This window comes from Argopecten irradians, chromosome 3, assembly GCF_041381155.1.
Source record: "Argopecten irradians isolate NY chromosome 3, Ai_NY, whole genome shotgun sequence".
NCBI lineage: Eukaryota > Metazoa > Mollusca > Bivalvia > Pectinida > Pectinidae > Argopecten > Argopecten irradians.
Window position 1 is genome coordinate 52,659,785 of NC_091136.1, and position 18,416 is coordinate 52,678,200.

An 18,416-nucleotide genomic window follows, 5' to 3' on the forward strand; every position below is an offset into this window, starting at 1 on the left:
CGCACGAAAGTAAGCTACTTGTACATGTACCTACATGTTAAATGAGAAAGATTACATTCGAAATAGTTGTTGCAATTGTGTTTATTCACTTAATGATTTATTTGATCACAGACAGAATCAAATTAGAATCTGTCAAAAAATACAATCTGATTAAAATACAGAACACCATTATACACTACGTTACAGTCATATTGAGTGGCTTACTAAAAGTCTACTTTCATTTTCGATATAGTGATCACGTGATCTTATTGTCACATGATAATTCAAGATGGCGGCGTCAACTCCTGGCAGTAATCAGGAGCATCTGTATAAAATATTGGTGATTGGGGAATTTGGAGTGGGTAAGTTGTTTGTCCCGTGACACGATCTGTCGATTAGACTTTCCTTTCAAAGATGTGATAGATAACTTGACATGACACAAACGAATTTTATTGTACATAATTCGTTTATGATTCATGTCGGTAGGATTCACATCATTGTAGGGTAAATGTTAACTGTATAGCGTTTGTACTTGTAAGGATACTTAAGATGTGCAATCGTGGCCACTGACAGATGTTACGTACACTTACATTGTAAGAGTTTACTTTGCCCGATATATCATGGCATATCTTAATGTTTTGTCTGTTTCACAGGTACACTTTGTTCAGTCTTGATTATCTTTGTGATAAATTATCATAAAATCTCACCTGTGGATTATACACGTATGACTAGACACTCATTTGTATACGTGTGTGTCACATACATGTTTTATAGAATGTTAACATGTAAATATATACACTATATATAGCATTAGCATGCAAAATTGTATGCTTACATACAAAAATGTACATAATTAACTGTTTCCATATGTACATTAACATGCATGATTGTTAATTCCTTTAAATTTTTCGTCATATCAGCATACATGGTAGACACTTTCGATTTTGATCTGTTGAGTATGGTACCAGAGTGCATCTGCTCTAGTATGTAAACTTCATGTGTACACACTACACAGTACCATAATTAACAAATAAAAATGATATGTGTATGCTAACTAATAGCCTAATATGCATCCATGCTAAAAGGAATTAAGAAACAGCTTTATACATATAAGCATATGTATATGGCATTCTTCTTTAAACAAGACAATATTAGGGTTTTCACTATATTTATGATGTCTGTCATCTTATGCATAAGTCTATATGATTTACATAATTGCTGGTAATTCTTCTTTGTTATTTTACAAGGAAAAACTTCCATCATTAGAAGATACACAGAAGGTATGTTTGTAATCATATCCTTTTAATTGGCTGTTGTAGGGTACAATATTGTACAATATTGTTTTTTAGTATAATACATGTACAATGATAATTATATTGTTTCAATGCACCAGTTAACATATTAGCTGTACAGGCATGCATTGCTTCATTTGTTTGTCAATCATAGCACTATCAGCACTGTATAATGATCATAATTGTATGCATTATTTTGCTGTAGCATATTTAAAAGCTTAAGTCTATAAGAAAACCTAATCACTGGTATATATATGATAATGAAGCAAAGTATACTTTTAAGCAGAGATTTATAATCAAGAAACATCAGTTTAAATATAGATATGTTTCTCTCCTTGATTTTAGGAACATTTTCTCCAAACTACAAACTAACAATTGGTGTAGATTTTGCATTGAAATCTATGGTTTGGGATGAAAACACAAAAGTCAACATGCAACTGTGGTGGGTAAGAGTTATCTCCCTTCACATAAAGCTTATGACTTTGATCTGTTCTTTTCAATTTTGATTTAACCTTGTGGACTAATTACATTGTATATTCATTTATTTTTAGATCCCTCAGTTTTTTCCATTGAAAGTCAAATAATTCATAATAGCCAGAGTCAAAATAACTCATTTTGTGAATGATTCTAATAAGCAGCTTATAAACAATTTCAGTATACAAAATGTGGCAATACAAGGCTGCTGACCAAGGAATGTGTCTGTGAAGCTTGGTACATTGTACACAAAGGCATGTTTTAGCACAATTCAATGTTTTGCAATGCATGGAAATTGCTACATTTCTTTTATAAAACATTTTACACTTCCTGGTACCTTGCTGGTACAAAACAGTTTCACATATATCACTCTTGTGTATCCAAACATACTAATGCATGTATATGTATGTGTTTAACACTTTCCTCATACTTGTTTAGTTTTTTTTTATTTCCTCTTTTGGTGACGTCTGACAAGTGATTTTATTATCTGATTTTGTTTCTATTTGGTGTTTTGATTTTGATATGATGAATTCTGGTGCCCAACACTGGACGACAATTGTTTGACAATTAGCATGTAGCAACTGTTCGTGGAAAAATCTGAGGAAAAATTTCATAAGTGTAAGATCTTTTCCACTACAACACTAGCTAGTATGATATGGATATATGGTTGTTGGTTGTTACCAGTATTTTATTTTGACCGTTATCTAAAACCTTAGCTATTTCAATCTGTAGACTGATACGTTTCTATTGAAACATTTTTTATTTTACAGGGATATTGCGGGCCATGAAAGATTTGGACACATGACAAGAGTTTACTACAAATATGCGTATGTATAGTTTTATGTCTAAAATTGTAACACTGTTTTCTTTTAATTACAGAGGAAACTGTAAATTTGATAATGTAAACATGTAAGCATGAATAATTAATTCATAATTCGTTAGGGCCAACATACTGGTTGCAAAAAAAAAATGATATGCAAAATGATAAACAATTAAGAAAATCACATAAATTTTTATAGTACTGTGACTACAAAATTTTGATTAATTGAAAAACAATTAATTTTGCCACACAAAAATAATTTACTTTATATATGTAGAAAATATTCCTATTATATTTAGTATTAACATTACAGGTGGAAATGACATTAATTGTTAGGTACCCACATGCAAATAAGCAAATGACTTTATTAAAAATTGTGTTATCATCATTACAGAATTGGTGCAATCATCGTCTTCGATTTGTCAAGGTAGGTTTGTACCTTTTATATTAATGTTGTATTTCCTTTTACATTTTGTTTTCTACCTTACATTAAGTTTTGTATCTTTTTAGGTCACCTAAGCCTCAGGTGACCTATTCAGATGGCCTTTTGTCCGTCGTTGTCTGCCCCTCTTTGTTTGGCAATAAACAATTTACATTTTCTTCTCCAAAACCATTACCTTTGTTAAAATTTTGCAAAAATCCTTCCATGACAAACAAAAAGGTCAACCAAATTGTGAATTATATTGTCCCAGCTTCCCAAGGGCCTAAGGAGTGGGACAAAAAGTGGTCAAATAGGCTAAAATTTCACAAATATTCTTCTGAAATTTCAGAAATGGTAGAATCAAACACTCTTCATAGATGGAAAGGTGTTAAGATACTTTACAAAAATAGTGAATTATATGACATTGGGGTCTCCCGTTTCCCCCTGGTGAGGGGTCAAGTTTACTTTAGTTGAAATAGGGAAAGCACATTTTTGGGCATTATTTGGTCATTTGTAATTACAAAATGAGTCAAATGTTGTCATAATTATTAGTATGAGATGGCCATCGAATCCTTTTAACAATTTTTCCATGACTGACCCCTATGGGGCCTGAGGGGTGGGACCAAAAGGGGTCAAATAGATTAAAACTTCACACACCTTCTTCTGAAATTTCAGAAATGGTAGAATCAAATTCTCTTAATAGCTGGAAAGCTCTAAGGTCCTTTAATAATGTAGCGAATTTTATGACCCTGGGGTTTGGCATTTCCCCTTGGGGAGGGGGATCAAATTTATTATAGTTTATATAGGGAAAACACATTTCTAAGCATTATTTAGTAATTGGTTATTGGAATTGAATCAAATGTTGTCAGAATAATTTCCCAAAGTGACACCCAGGGGTCTGAGGGGCAGGACCAAAAAGGGACAAACAGCTTTTACATTATGTAACCATTTAAACTTCAAAAGTCTTCTTCTCAAATTAAGAAATAACAAAATTTATTTCCCTTCACATATAGAAAACTCACAAGGTCATTCCAAACAAAATTAATTTAAATGAATCTGGGGTCCCAGGATGTCTCTGTCCTGGGGAGATGGTAAACTTTATTTAGTCCACAAGCCATTTTTAGTTCACCTGGCCCGAAGGGGCAGGAGGCGGGGCCCAATAGGGGAAATAGAAGTTAATGATATAAATCGCTACTTGTCCTAGAGTTCTACATGGATTTTAACCAAATTTGGCCAGAAACATCCTTTGGGGAAGAAGAACAGAGTTTGTATAAATTTTGGCTCTGACCCCCTGGGGGCGGGAGAGGCGGGGCCCAATAGGGGAAATAGAGGTTAATCCTTTTAAATAGCTACTAGTCATAGAGTTTTGCATGGATTCAAGCCAATTACAAACCAGGTGAGCGATACAGGCCCTCTGGGCCTCTTGTATTGGATAGCAATTAGATATTAAATGTTCATTGTGGTCCTGACTGACATTATATACATTGCAATACCAAGGTAAATAATTACTCAGGTGACCATCAATGCCTTTTGGGCCTCTTGTTATTTGTTTTTAATCTTAAAGATGGTCCACCGCCGACAGAGCATAAGTGATATTCATCATTTGAACAATAATTTGTGTTTAATCGTGTATATATATGCCTAATTAACATAAAAATGACAAAAAATAATATGTTTTGCTTTTGGTGTATGCACAATCATTACTTCATTCCATATAGGTCATAGTGCAACAGAATTTTTGTTTGGGATGCAATTAATTGTTTTTCATATTTTTAAATTTAAGTAAAATTAGAAGCTTAAACTTTTCAATAGTGGTAACGGTGTAAAGTGAGTAACTTTTGTAACTGAAGAAAAACACTAAATCGTCTGCTCGTGTTTTTGATGGTGAAAAAATACCATTTGTCGGCAGTGTAGCATCTTTAAGATTTTCAAACAATATGAATATAGTTTAATGTATACAGTGCAATTAATATAAACATCAACAGAGTACAATTTCGACAGGCTACAAAGTTCTCAAGACTTAGTACCCATCCCTACTATATCTTAGAATACTACAGCTTTTATAGAGTACATGTGTATTCTTATGATCTGTGATTAATTGGTCCACATTTGTCTTTTTGACAAGATTATGTTGGGGCCTATTAATAATAGTTAAGTGTTATTGCATTCCAATAAAAAATAATTGTATTAGTAATAAAGCTATCAGACATGTGATATAAGTTTATAAAATCATGTTTTAGTTTCAATTTAATTACTAGAGAAGGCCACAAGAACAAATATTTGTTAACACAAAGCAAAAGAGTACCATCCATGTAAAGGTGGATCCTATAGACTAACCTGTAATACATTTAATTATTACATGTTGAATTGTTTGAACGTCTTTGTCTTTGGCAGCAAAGTTGATGCTTTCAAAATATCCAGTTACAAAATATTTTGCAAAGAGTCATAGATTCATAATAGTTGGTCAATAACATGTTTGGATGAAAGGCTACATAAGTTGACCTACCTTGAAGACCATAAGAGTCCAGCATTCTTAAAACGATTTCTGGTAATAAGGTGGTGTTTCGTGATCAAGATACATGTAACTGATAAATACTGGAAAAAAGGGCTACCAAAGACAAACGAATGGAAAAATTGATTTACTGCTAATGTTGCATGAGTGTCTTTCCTGTTATTCTACCGCACTCCCGTCACAACTATAACTAGACATTTAATAAAACAATTATTCACAACCTATTCATAATCCACAGGTAAGATATAAGTAAAACACAAATGAGTACCAGTTACCGATACGATGTTTCTATTGATTACAACTCCTTGTATAGAATGAATGGTCGTGTTACTTATAATCTTATTCATAGAATATAGATAATAGATATGTCATCGACTTATTGTGTAATTAGGATTATCAAATTAACGTTTAAGTTTAAATATAGGGAAGGTGGATTATTCATACAAAATACATAAGATTAAAATGATTACGAAATTAATTTTTGAAAAGAGCAAAGGATCAGAACAGGATGATAAGAATATATAGTACCTTCTACCATAACGATAAGATCTGGAGTTGTAACTCTTTTTGTGAAGATATATCGGTGTTTTCGATAAGGACGTCCACTTTATTCTGCTGTTGTATTCCACAGGCCTGCTACATTTGATTCTGTACTGAAGGTAACTATTCTTCGTTTATGTTCAGTTTATTCGGTTTTCAATTCATCCCTTGATCCAGCGCGACTAAAATCACGTCAGTCCCATCATTGTATATTTGTATATGATAAACATGTGTTCACTTTATATTTAACGATTTTAAAGGTTGCGTTTTTGGCTTCAAAATGTACATCTTGTTTAGTTTTACAAACGTGACTGAAATGAATAATGGATGCATCACTTCCAAGTTATATTTCATCCTGTGTAACTTGTGGAAGTATAACATAGATAACTATATTTAGATATACTTGCATTGCAGTGGCTAAACGATGTCAACTCCAAAGTGATGTTAGCTAATGAACAGCCAGTGCCAGTTTTACTGCTAGCCAACAAGGTAGATAGATCTTTTTTGCCTGTCAATTCAAATCCGTTTTTTTTCTTTCATTTCGACTAAGAGTTTTCATCGGTGAACCTGTTTTAAATTTTATATAGCACAAATGTTTCGGATTTTAATGCCGTTTGATTAACATCCATTTGTCCTTATATGGTTGATGACGTCACGGGGAGGATGCAATATTGAGTTTTGAATCACTCAATAACGGTGCGACACACAAGAAAAGATGCTTATCAATGCAATGCAAAAATTGTTTTCTGGAGTGAAGAGATATAAATATGATAACATCAAACATATACACTGTATTTTTATGATATATTACCAGTTGCATTTTCAGATTAAGATTTTGTTGTTTTCTATATATATATAATCATAATTTACATGTGTATTAAATGGTCTTTTCAATGTGAATTCCTTTCGTACAAATTCTGATAGGATATTTTTTCTTTTAACTTTTGAGATATATCCGTATGTTCATGTCTTTTTTTTTAAAACTCGCCGGAAATATTCTTGTTTGTTTGATATTCCACATTTCCTGGAGTTTGAGCATTGATACGTTGTTTTTGTAACGTTTATGGAGAGAAATACTGATAAGAAATAGTCCTGGCATCGGATTGAAGTGTGACCTACCGACATGTCCCCTTGTTGATTTCAGTGTGACCTTGAAGGGGTGGACCCTGACACTAACAAGATAGATAAGTTCTGTAAAGAACACCAGTTTATAGGCTGGTTCCCTACCTCGGCCAAGAGCGACACTAATATCAGTAAGTTATGTTTAACTAACATCAATAATGGCCTTTAACATCCGTGTAATCTGTTGTAATTCATGAGTATTTCATGCAATGAAATTAGAGAAAGGTATTGTGTTAATATGCGATATCAAGACAACAGATTTTGTTCTGGTTTCCTTATCATCTTGTTTTCTAACCGATGGTTGTATCTACTGGTACCTTAACCCGAAATATACCGGACCGTGCTTCGTGCAGTTACTGTGTAACAATGCATCAGCAACTGTCCTCAGATGTTAAGATGCCATCAACCAAAGAACTTGTGGATGAGTCAGCATTTCAGGACTGAGCCTTAGTAAACAAAAATATTAGAATCTGGTTGAAATATTGAATATTGAGCGTCTATTCCCTGTTGTTTTAGTGATGTATTGCCACAAATGTTGTCAAACTGTTGTGTATATTTGTAGGTGAGGCCATTAAGTTCCTCATAAAACATATCCTAGAGCTTCCCACCGAAAGTCAGCAACCGACGGAGCACATAAGCCTGTCTCCAGAAAACAATACCTCCCATTATGATGATTCATTCGAGACGGAGGAGAGTTATAACAAAAGAACCAAAAAGCAAGATGGATGTTGTAGTTGATACAAATGTGGATTAGAGAACTTGATTTTGGGAAACAACGGTCGTATCCTAAAATCAGTAGAGTATGAAAATGATAGCTACAGTGGTATTTATATTGTGATATCCTCATGATGGTGTTCAAGAGGAAAATCAAAAGAAAATGAACCTGTTCAAAATATTTAGTCCCTGAGAATACTGCTGTTGATAAATGCATCAATGCACATTTATTTGTTTTCTTCGTAAGGTGTTAAGATACATAAAAGAGAGGTTGCATTTTCTGCAGAAAAGGAAACATCATATATATTAAATGCTTTTGAAGCAAGCTTTCTTATTTTGCAGATACGGTTTTCAGCTGCAAAGTATGCACGACAATGATATAGCTTTGATCTCGGTTTCTAGTTTTGTAATGACAATACTGCTATTGTTATTGGTATCCTTTTCTTGCATACAGTGCAACGTTCTTTTAAATTATATTTTTGTCTATGGTATGTTGTTATTCTAGATTCCTAGTTCCATTTTGATGTAATTCAGTCTCGATCAAAAGTGCTAATTAACTCTTCATCGCATATCACGTCTACGAAACATGGTCGTGGGTTAGCTGTTGAACCATTGCAGCAAATATACTAAGTATTAATGAATTGAACCTCGGTATATGGTTCGGTCAACTTCCAATCAAACTGAACTCGAACCTCAATTAACGTACGACGCGCCACTTATGAACGGTATGGTTCATAGTGATATGAACATAGTAATTTTATATAATAGGACATGAACTGAGCTGTGAGTTTATGAGAACAATTATACATGTATGCATGTTAGATGAGTTTAAACCATTTATTGTTATTACAAATAGTTTAATCACATTTATGATTAGTTCAAAGTATTTATAATATAAATAATTGAAAACGGTTATTTTTTGTTATTAATTGTATTGTTCTGTTGGAATGACTGCGAAAGAATGAAGGATACAAGTCTGCTGAAACAGAAATTAAATCAACCAAAATAAATATCAAAATAATGCGGCTGTGAGTTGAGGAAATGTTTATAATTATACTTGTACAATAGTACGATCGGGTAATTTGTTATATATTACTACTGATAGGGATTTTAATATTATATTGTTAGTAAGCATTAAAATTTTACTTGACGTTAATTATTCCATATCATTTGTTAATATGCAATTATTTATTATTGGAGTCAAGATGTTGGTAGTTGCTGTTGTCCCAGACCTTTTTCAACCAGACTTTTTTCAGACCTGCTCCTGAACTACGAGTTAGTAAAACCATTATATAAAAGTATAGCGACATTTTGTTATCAATATTTCAAGCCCACTTCATCATTTTTTTAAATTTTGATACGTATTCACTTTTACAGTTTGTGAAACTTTTCATAAGTATTATCAGGATAATTAAAAGGAAGATACTCATTTGAGACTTTGGAAGTGGCTGTTAGGGATGTATTAAATATTCTACTGTGATCAACGGTTTTTACTTATCTTTTACTTTTGTTATGGTATGATTATAATCTGATAATAAAAGTCCAGATAAAATTGATATGACTTGTATTTATTGTTGTAGATGCGCTTTCGTTTTGCCACTGTGCGATTGATATTTTGAAAGTTTTTTTAATTAAAGTATTTATACTCTTTGTACAAATTATCATTTATTATATTTACTACGGATGAATTATTATATTATAAATTCATCTATTCTTGTTAATATTTATTGGTCATCAAGAAAAGTGTATATGGGAATGACGTCACTTTTAGAAATAAACGACGTGATTTAGCGCATATTGTAAAAACTATCCTCTTGATTCAGAGTAGGGGTTTGCCAGTCGAATATCTTTGCTTACCCCAAATATATACTAAACATAAGAAGTGTAAATCATGGTGATGTAGTTTATAGGTGCCAATAGGTACTGATTGTCATCTTTTTATCTAGGATAGAGACAGGAGAAGCTTTAAGGCCTGTAAAATAAGCGTTTATTAAACAGACAACGGAAGGTTTATGGTGAGTTTTCTGTAACAATCTGAGATACTTCATCAGGAAAATTAAACGAATCTGTAAGAGCCTTACATTCTAGTATAAATCTTGGAAAACCACGTTCGTCAAGGATTCTTAACAAAATCGCAATTTCGCTCACCAGTTTATGTCCTTCGTTAATGTCGACACATGTAGTAAATATCAACACGTTATACCTTTACCGAGAATGTCACTGATGTGACGATGTGTACACCACAATCCGACATTTGACAAGAACACTTCTCTTTTAATGTTCAGGAACGTTGATATGATCAGAAGTCCTGCGTTTGAAATAAGCGTCATAATAATGCACATAGACTGTCATTTCAACACAGTGTAAATATCATTAAATTTTAAATAATAAATATGTAGCAAACATTTGAAAAAAGTCTTTGGCATACATGAACATCTCTTGCAACTGTTGATTTTTGGAAGAGTGGAGTAGACGTGTAGTTCCATCATCTCACACATCATGGTATTACATCTGGCAAGATTTGGCACTGACAAAATAATCTCTGTCACACACACGAATCAAGAAGGTAATATTGGTGAATGGTTCATCCGTGGGGTCTGAAAGGCCGCACGTGAGAATGGCAGAGGCGAGGGAGCACGAGGGCGTAGTCTGAACGGGGATGGGATTCGGGAGCTCGGCGGCGGGTGCATTAATGGCGACGGACTGTGTGCTGTCATCGGCGTCACGTGCACAGTGGAGACAGAGGAAGACTGAAGTGCCATGGCGATGCTGTATGTTGCCCCCAGAAGAAGGATCGCTGCTGCCCCACAGGTGACATAAAATGACCAAGCCAGACTGACCACGGTATCAGTTGACCATCGTGGGATCTTTTGGTACTGAATTGTTTTATACGAAGCGGCATACAGACACACAGCAATGACCAAGAGCACGTCTGTAAGAGAAAAAAATTATTTTTTTTACAATCTAATAATCCGATAATGGATTTAACCTCGACTTGTTTATTCATAAAAGAATTTTTATGCTAGTATTTATGCTTCTTATCATCGTACTCGACATTATCGCAATGTCGTTGAATATTAATCTGTATATAAGATCTCCAACATATTTTGCTTTCAATTACAAAAACAATTCAGAAACAAAATGTAAACGTGTGCACAGTCTTAAATTTAGTTAAGATATTAAAACATCAGTTTTTTTATTTGGTTTTCCTGTTCTTAGATAGACATTTAACGCCATTTTGTATACCATTCCGAGCGTGTTATAAAAACTCATTATTACCCGCTAGGGCCGCCATAATGCCCGCCTTCTGTGTCCATCGGAATGCACGTCTTTTCTTCTGGAAAATGGCTGCTATACCCCATAGTACCGCAACAAAGTCAAATATTGCAGCGATGACACATAATGCACTGGTAATGAATATTATAACTGAAAAATACAATACACCGTAATAGAAAGTAGACTTCTGATTTTCCGAGTACTAAACTATTTCTTTTTTAAAATATGTTTATAGAATATGGTTTTGTTCAATGTACATTCAATGCTATTCAGATACCAATAACATATTTATCACCATGACGGCAAATGCATTTTATGACGTGCGGTGTCTGGATAGTGAATGTGCCCACTTTGTCTATTATTTGTTTTCTATTATTATCAATGTCCATCACCTTCCATTTTGTATTTGCACTGGAGCGTAGGCATTGGAAGAATATTTAACATTAACATAAATAAAAACATTAACAATTAAATAAGGCACTTTTTGTTTGAGGGAAAATATACTGTGTTTTTATCCACACAAGCAAAACAATAACATAACAAGTGTTGCTGATCACATGATATACTATTATGTTTTATGTACAGTCGGTACAGTATGTTATCTGGGTACAGTTTTTGTATTGTAGATTGCCGATAAAAGCTTCCACAAACGGTTCTGGATCGTGACTGCGATAGTTAGCCAAGTCATGTGTCCAGTACACGACTTTATTGTTGTTTTAAACAATGAATTTAACAACAAATATTGTGCTTTTCTGTGAATAAATTAATTATGATAAAATGATTTTATTTCTAAAAAATCAGCTGATTTCTCACTATACTTGCAATAAAGGTAGGGCTTTGGAATCGTAAAAGGCGATTCAATTTAGGATTTTATATTTTCTTCCTATCTGGCTTTCGTTTCTTACTATCTTTTTTACACTGCCTTCCTGTTAGACTCTTGGGTGCTTTACCATGTTCTTTAAATGTGAAATTATATTTTCCTATTTAGCACTCTTCATAAAGGCAGTTGAACGCCTGACTTATCCGCTGTCAGTATAGTGTGACACGATGGCAAGTGCTGTACGGTGTCTTTGGCGGCATGCTTCAGTGGGATAGCGATATGTATATTTTTCTAAATCTAAAAATCTAGATTTCCACTATTCCGTCTTTGCATATTACAGAGCAAGCTCCCTTGCGAGTAGGTATCCATTGTGAGGTCATTTAAGCATTGGTGTCACTACTTTTTAACTTCATCGGGTTATGAAAGAAATTTTGTTTGCAAGCTTTGAGAATCCGCGTGGCGGATTCTCACAAAAGTTTGCAAACAAAATCTAACCAGATGAAGTTAAAAAAATGTTACATCAATGCTTATAATAAATATTTCAGACTACATGATAATTTATAAAATACGTTTAAACGTACGATTCCATTGATTTTCCAATAGATTATTTTTTACAAATCAATACGCAACGTCGACGTCTCTATTGTGACGTCATGATAACGTCGGATTTTCGCGCCATTCTCGGATTTTTTCTTTATATTATATGAAGAAAAAAGATCTGCCAATCAGAAAGTCGGATATAGTATGAAAACAAATAAAAATTAATTATTATTTTGTGAGCTCAATGACGTCACAACCAATACCTACCCACAAGGACAGATAACTCTGTAATATGCAAATACAGAACAACAAGGAAGAAACACAAAATACCACAGCATTTCAAAACATATAAACATTTACATAAATAATATATTGCATACAGCAAATGCCGTACTTGAATGAACTTATGTTTTAATAGGACATTTAACCAGATGATCAATTATAAGAGAACAGAACAGTTACTTCCGTGGGATACCCTTCTCCAAATATTTAATAATATACCATCTACCGGTATATAATTAAAAAAAGTGTCACGAGGACAACGGGCTTAGGTTTGTTTGTTTTACTTCCTCCTAAGTTCTTTGTGGATGTGTCATCCTAAATATTTGTAGGAAAACCGGAGTGCCACGAGAACACCTATCAACCCAAGGTCAGTATCTGTAATGTCACCATATGGGTTTCGAGTTCACGACATTGAGGTGTTTATGTGTCGATGTACATAAATCGCTCGACCGCCGTCACACCGCAACGGCCCCTTGTATAATTATAATGAAATACAGATAGTTAAACTTTTAAAATTGTTTATGCTGATCAGTTATCAAGCTGAGGAAATTATCTAATTTTCAAACACTGCAAATGGAAGCCGCATGTAACAAACATCTTCTATTCAGAAAATGATTTTAACAAAACTGTATTTACTATTTAATTGATTATTACTACTAATATTTTAACATGTACTGAGTTCCATGTATACAACTATAATACCTCAACCGTTGACGTGGCAAGATGTTCTCATCTTTTGGTGTGAATATCAAAGCAAGAACAGGCTGTCAACTTTGATATGCTAAGTAAAGGACCAACAAGTACAAGGTTCATTGTACCACAACTCTACCTTTCAGGAATCGTTACTATAACACGTAAACATATGGTATGATATACAGCAACCAAATGTCATTCAGGAACATTATACATTAAATCGGAGCATGCTGCCTATTGTCCGACAATTTTTTTCAGAATAACCAACAAAATTCAACTCTCGATATCGTTCTGTTTTATATCATACTTACTTGGAGTGTAATCCCGCTCACGGAACTCGAAACATTGAACTTCCGACACTTTCACGAGGAAACATATCTCCCACAGACCAATATTAACAAATGTGTCCGCTGAATGGCACCAGTGAGCGGATGCTAGTCCGACAACAATTAGAACAAACCCAACAACCAACAACGTGGTACCTGGCACAAGTTTTAGGTGTTCTTTAGTACATCCCATACCATGGTTAACTATGATCACCAAAATTATGCACCTTAAATATAATGTTCTGATCACTTTAAAATGTCCTTTAGGGAATATATAAGGTACACATTTTACATGTCCCATTCTACATTGATTTAAACTCGTGGTTGGTTCCTTATAGCATGCATGTTTGTTGATACGAACAGCAATAAATCTGTATGTTAACATACATCAAAGCTAAATACAGCTTTTAATGACCATTCCATCGTTTTAATGTTATCTGTCCCGCTACTTAAGTCTGTAGCGGCCTGGTGGTATTAGGCTCCCATAGACTCAAGATAAACCTTTAACACTTACAGCTATCTCAACGTTAGATGGTATAACCAGTAGCGATTTGACGATTGTTAGATTGACAGCGAATCAAACGTCAACAGTACCTGTAGCATACCTGTAGCATATACCTGTACTACACCCATGTGGTAGTACATAGCTGATTAGAATTGTATACGTTAGATTATTCAAACTCCCGGCCTGAATGTTGTCATTTCCCGTTAATTTATCACACTGTATATTAGTTTTGTGAGCGAGGTTTTATAAGATAACATTCACTGCCTTTAACGGTATATCAGTGAGGCGATATGACGACTAGTAGTGAATGGAAAGTTACACACCGAAAGAAAAGATTTTGCTGTATACAAACACGCCGAGTGGTGCGACACTTGACTACTGCACGCTGACAAGTAACAAGTTGTTCCCATTTGAAAGGTTCTAAGCCCTAATTTTATAAACACAATCAACACGTATGATAAAACGCACTATTTATATGGATCTATTCAAAAGTGGCAGGAACAGAGCTTGGTGAAAGGAAAGCTATGACAGTTATGCTTGTTTTATTACCTGGGTTTTGTCCGTTAAATATGATAAATTTACTCTTTTAAACTAATTAAGTGATTGAAAATGACCCCTACTTTTGTACGCCCACACCCCCCGGCTAGTGTGCGGTACGATCATTTTAATTACTACTAATATGTCTGTCTACTGTGTGGTGCTTTACACATATTTAATAATCCATGTACCCAAGATCATTCTTCATACCTATCATAGATATTGCATTTTAATGCTCATTTAATTAGTGTATAGAAATATTATCACAAATAACGTGTGAATTCTCAGCTAACAGAGTTAAATAGATGTATCGTGTGTCGTAGCTAGGTCGCTAGTGGAAAGTGTATTCAAACTGAAGAGAAATCAATGCTTCCTTCATAAAATCTTTTGGATATTCACACAGAAAATGCTAATTTTTTCATGTCATTTTTCCTATGAATGTAGCATCTCTTTTTAATATTTTCATTGCCACAACATGCACATAAATAGGTATATGGGGCCTAAGTTTGTTGTTTAAATCCCGAGGGCCTTAAGATCCCAGCCCTATATCACTTTACCATGGAGTATAGATAACATATAGCTTCTTGATTGCCTACCTGTACAAGGAACTTTTGACAAGTTTGTCATACCAGACCAAATCTCGTCAACAAATCACTTCCACTGTGAGTGGGGGTCAAAACTGACTTTACATTATGATATACACATTTCAAATGGACTATGACAGATATTGCAGTATATTGTTGGTGAATGGGAGTGTAACATATCCACTGCAATACTTATCATGACGTCAGGTCAACTTAACTGGACCAAAGTTCAATTGGTCAGGTTCTTTGCACTCAATTTGTTAGCCGGACTATACAGACGGACCCTGATAGATCGTTATGTGTTTGCTTGTTGTAATAATTGAGTAACATGAGAGTCGTTTTAATTTTTCTCTAAGGTTATATTAGTAATTAAACTGTGGTATGCCATCTCACTTTCGCGTACAAATTACTTGCTCTATTTATAAAAAATAGGAATGCTCAATATAAGGACGAAGAAAAAATCTAATGTTGGGCATACAACGCGTAAATAAATACGTATAATTACTTGTCGTGTCTGAAAATATCATATTCATAGCTATTGAAGTCTTCTCAAAGGTGTCGAAGCTGCCATCCGAACATCGGTAGGGACACACTACAGTTCTTTCAGATTGACTGTAATGATCTTACCCAGGTCTTGTTGTCAACATCAATGACCTATGTCTGTTATTAGGCAGGTATTGTGCTGTTATGCTCTGTAAGTCACAGAGTAATTTCTTATATAACAACGAGTACACAGTCCTTTTAAATTAACAAATGATCTGTAGTATACAGTATTAAAAGATAAACATTGCTCTGTTGATGGTAGTATGTTTAGCCTATTTTTGATGAATGTGCTTAAATTCAGAATGACGTCATTCATTATTACAATAATGGTTCGTTGAGTTAATTACTGTATTTCAAGGAAGTAAAAATTTTCTTGAGGGAACTTATCATAATATGATATTATTGGTAGATTGACCCCCCAAAAAGTGGTTTTTTGTTCATTCAAAGTAGAAATAAAATATGCTGGCCTATACGTCCAAACGTAATTAATATATATATATTCAATAAAATACTTATAGATTAGATACGATCGTAGTATGCATACTTCCTAAAACCGAGATTTATGCTCAAAAAAAGTATTTGTAAATAGAAACATCAAAGGAGGGGTAAACGTTTGTTATATGTTGGTCTTGGTATACGATATATAATTCCACACTCAATGGTTGTCTGGGACCAATATATCGGTCAGGTTATTGTGCATTCTGTAATACCGTCGTGGAATATCGCTTATAACTTATATACAATGACCGGGTGTAATGTACAGTATTTTAATGTTATCGTCATTAAAAATTACCATAACAAGTTCGAAGTCTTCGGTATTTAACCCTGTAATTAATTGGTTATTTTCATCCTAACAAAAATCGAAACGATAACCAATTGGTGTTACAGTACTAATACATAATGTGGTGAACTGTTTCCAAGTAGGACGTTTTATTGATTTATAAGTTACTTTGGTCCAGAATATTATCTAGCATTACTTAAGTTCTGAATTTATGAGGGAATCATACCTTTTTTGTGTATACATTAATTGACAAATGAAGGAGAAAACATATTGTATAGCGTTTGACGTGCCACACTTTATGGATAAGTGGGTTCCGCTATAACTTAAAGGCCATTACGCTTTTTAACTCATCGTATTTAATTATACCAGTTGAATTCTAACACTTAGGATTTCCATATATTATAGACTCGCCCTAGTGACGTGTACCCACTGTCAGAAATAATAATCATATACAGCAATGCTGAACCAGAACACGATTACTATTGAGAAAGGCACATGTGCAAAACCAATTACAACTTGAAACAATTCAACAAATAAACAAATCAGTTCGATCCTTTCATTTTTTTTCTTCGAAAATTATAAACTTTTGAGAATAATTCGAATGTTATCACCATTTCAAACGGTTTGTACTTTGTATCACTGGAAGAGAAAATCACTTGAAGAGTGCTTTGCCAAAATTTCTTATTTTTATATTCAAACATACACACATAATTATACTAAGTTCGATATAGATATTATATCAACTATTCCTTGTCAGTGTTGTTGAATGTAATGGATCAAACACATTGTAACCAAAAGCGACACTGGTCATCTACTGTAAATCTATTGATACTGATATGTATTGGTCACGAGAGGTACTGATTCACGACATGCCCATGTCAGCTGTCCAATCTAGAATCTATAACACAATGGAGTATCAGAACAGCATAGGGTCAACAGGTTTGTATGTCATGTCCAGCTGTAAGTTAAGTATTCCCTATGTATTGAATGCGGTTTATTTCCTTCCCAGTCATCATTAAGTAATGCTATCATCTATATCTGGTGTAACCACCTATTAAGGGAAGCCATTATGGCAAAACTAGAGATGCATGGTATGTTTGGTGAATTGATAGATAATAGCACGATAGCACACTATATTGAAACAATCACTGTTTTAACTCAATGGATGGCACGATTATTGCGTATAGGGTTGCCTTCTTTTCACAAATACTGTGTCGTTTTAAAATCGTCTAAAACATAGTCTTGATCGTTCCTTTTTCTCATTTTCTTCTAAAAAGATATGAAATAAAATGAATGGGCGGAAATTGTTGAATATTTTCTGTTACGATTACATAATAAGCTTCACGCGCTTCTTGATTTTTAAAAAATATCAATTTACCTGGTATCTTCAGCGAGAATAATTTACATAATCCTGCGATTATAAACCATTCAATGGTTTCACTAACACCTTTATCTGCTGTCGGAGAACTTTATATGATAAGATTTTTAGTCAACCTTTTCGCCTTATCTGGGGTAAATAAAGGTAATGAAATTGAAATATCATCTATTCTAAATCAAACATGATAATAATTGTTCAGGAAGTTATGAAACAATAATGAGTATTACTTATATGTGACGTTAGTTTAACTTCATATCTAAAGAAATGCACAATGCAT

The 18,416-nt window shown here is 33.8% G+C and overlaps 2 protein-coding genes across 2 annotated transcripts; one reads left to right on the forward strand and one right to left on the reverse strand.

The window, feature by feature from the left end:
• Positions 1-229: 229 nt before the first annotated feature.
• On the forward strand, positions 230-9,428 carry LOC138319014 (ras-related protein Rab-32B-like). Its single transcript, XM_069261892.1, has 9 exons — positions 230-341; positions 1,227-1,259; positions 1,617-1,713; positions 2,516-2,572; positions 2,960-2,992; positions 6,130-6,157; positions 6,453-6,527; positions 7,183-7,291; positions 7,723-9,428. Exons 1-9 carry the CDS (start codon positions 269-271, stop codon positions 7,896-7,898), a joined length of 681 nt encoding a protein of 226 aa, XP_069117993.1. The 5' UTR covers positions 230-268; the 3' UTR covers positions 7,899-9,428.
• A 410-nt stretch (positions 9,429-9,838) lies between these two features.
• On the reverse strand, positions 9,839-14,711 carry LOC138319013 (uncharacterized). The gene is made up of 3 exons (XM_069261891.1): positions 13,797-14,711; positions 11,154-11,300; positions 9,839-10,806 (listed from the first exon to the last, which is right to left on the reverse strand). The coding sequence occupies exons 1-3, from the start codon at positions 14,194-14,196 to the stop codon at positions 10,433-10,435; spliced, it is 921 nt and encodes a 306-aa protein (XP_069117992.1). The 5' UTR covers positions 14,197-14,711; the 3' UTR covers positions 9,839-10,432.
• Positions 14,712-18,416: the final 3,705 nt, after the last annotated feature.

What these genes read in the sequence shown, in the direction of transcription:
- LOC138319014 (XM_069261892.1), top strand. Translation starts at nt 269, where the DNA reads ATGGCGGCGTCAACTCCTGGCAGTAATCAGGAGCATCTGTATAAAATA. An exon ending in ATCGTCTTCGATTTGTCAAG is followed by an intron (nt 2,993 to 6,129) that starts GTAGGTTTGTAC and finishes TGTATTCCACAG; the next exon opens with GCCTGCTACATTTGATTCTG. An exon ending in CATTTGATTCTGTACTGAAG is followed by an intron (nt 6,158 to 6,452) that starts GTAACTATTCTT and finishes CTTGCATTGCAG; the next exon opens with TGGCTAAACGATGTCAACTC.
- LOC138319013 (XM_069261891.1), bottom strand. Translation starts at nt 14,196, where the DNA reads ATGTTAACATACAGATTTATTGCTGTTCGTATCAACAAACATGCATGC. An exon ending in TGAGCGGGATTACACTCCAA is followed by an intron (nt 11,301 to 13,796) that starts GTAAGTATGATA and finishes TGTATTTTTCAG; the next exon opens with TTATAATATTCATTACCAGT. An exon ending in CATTATGGCGGCCCTAGCGG is followed by an intron (nt 10,807 to 11,153) that starts GTAATAATGAGT and finishes TTTCTCTTACAG; the next exon opens with ACGTGCTCTTGGTCATTGCT.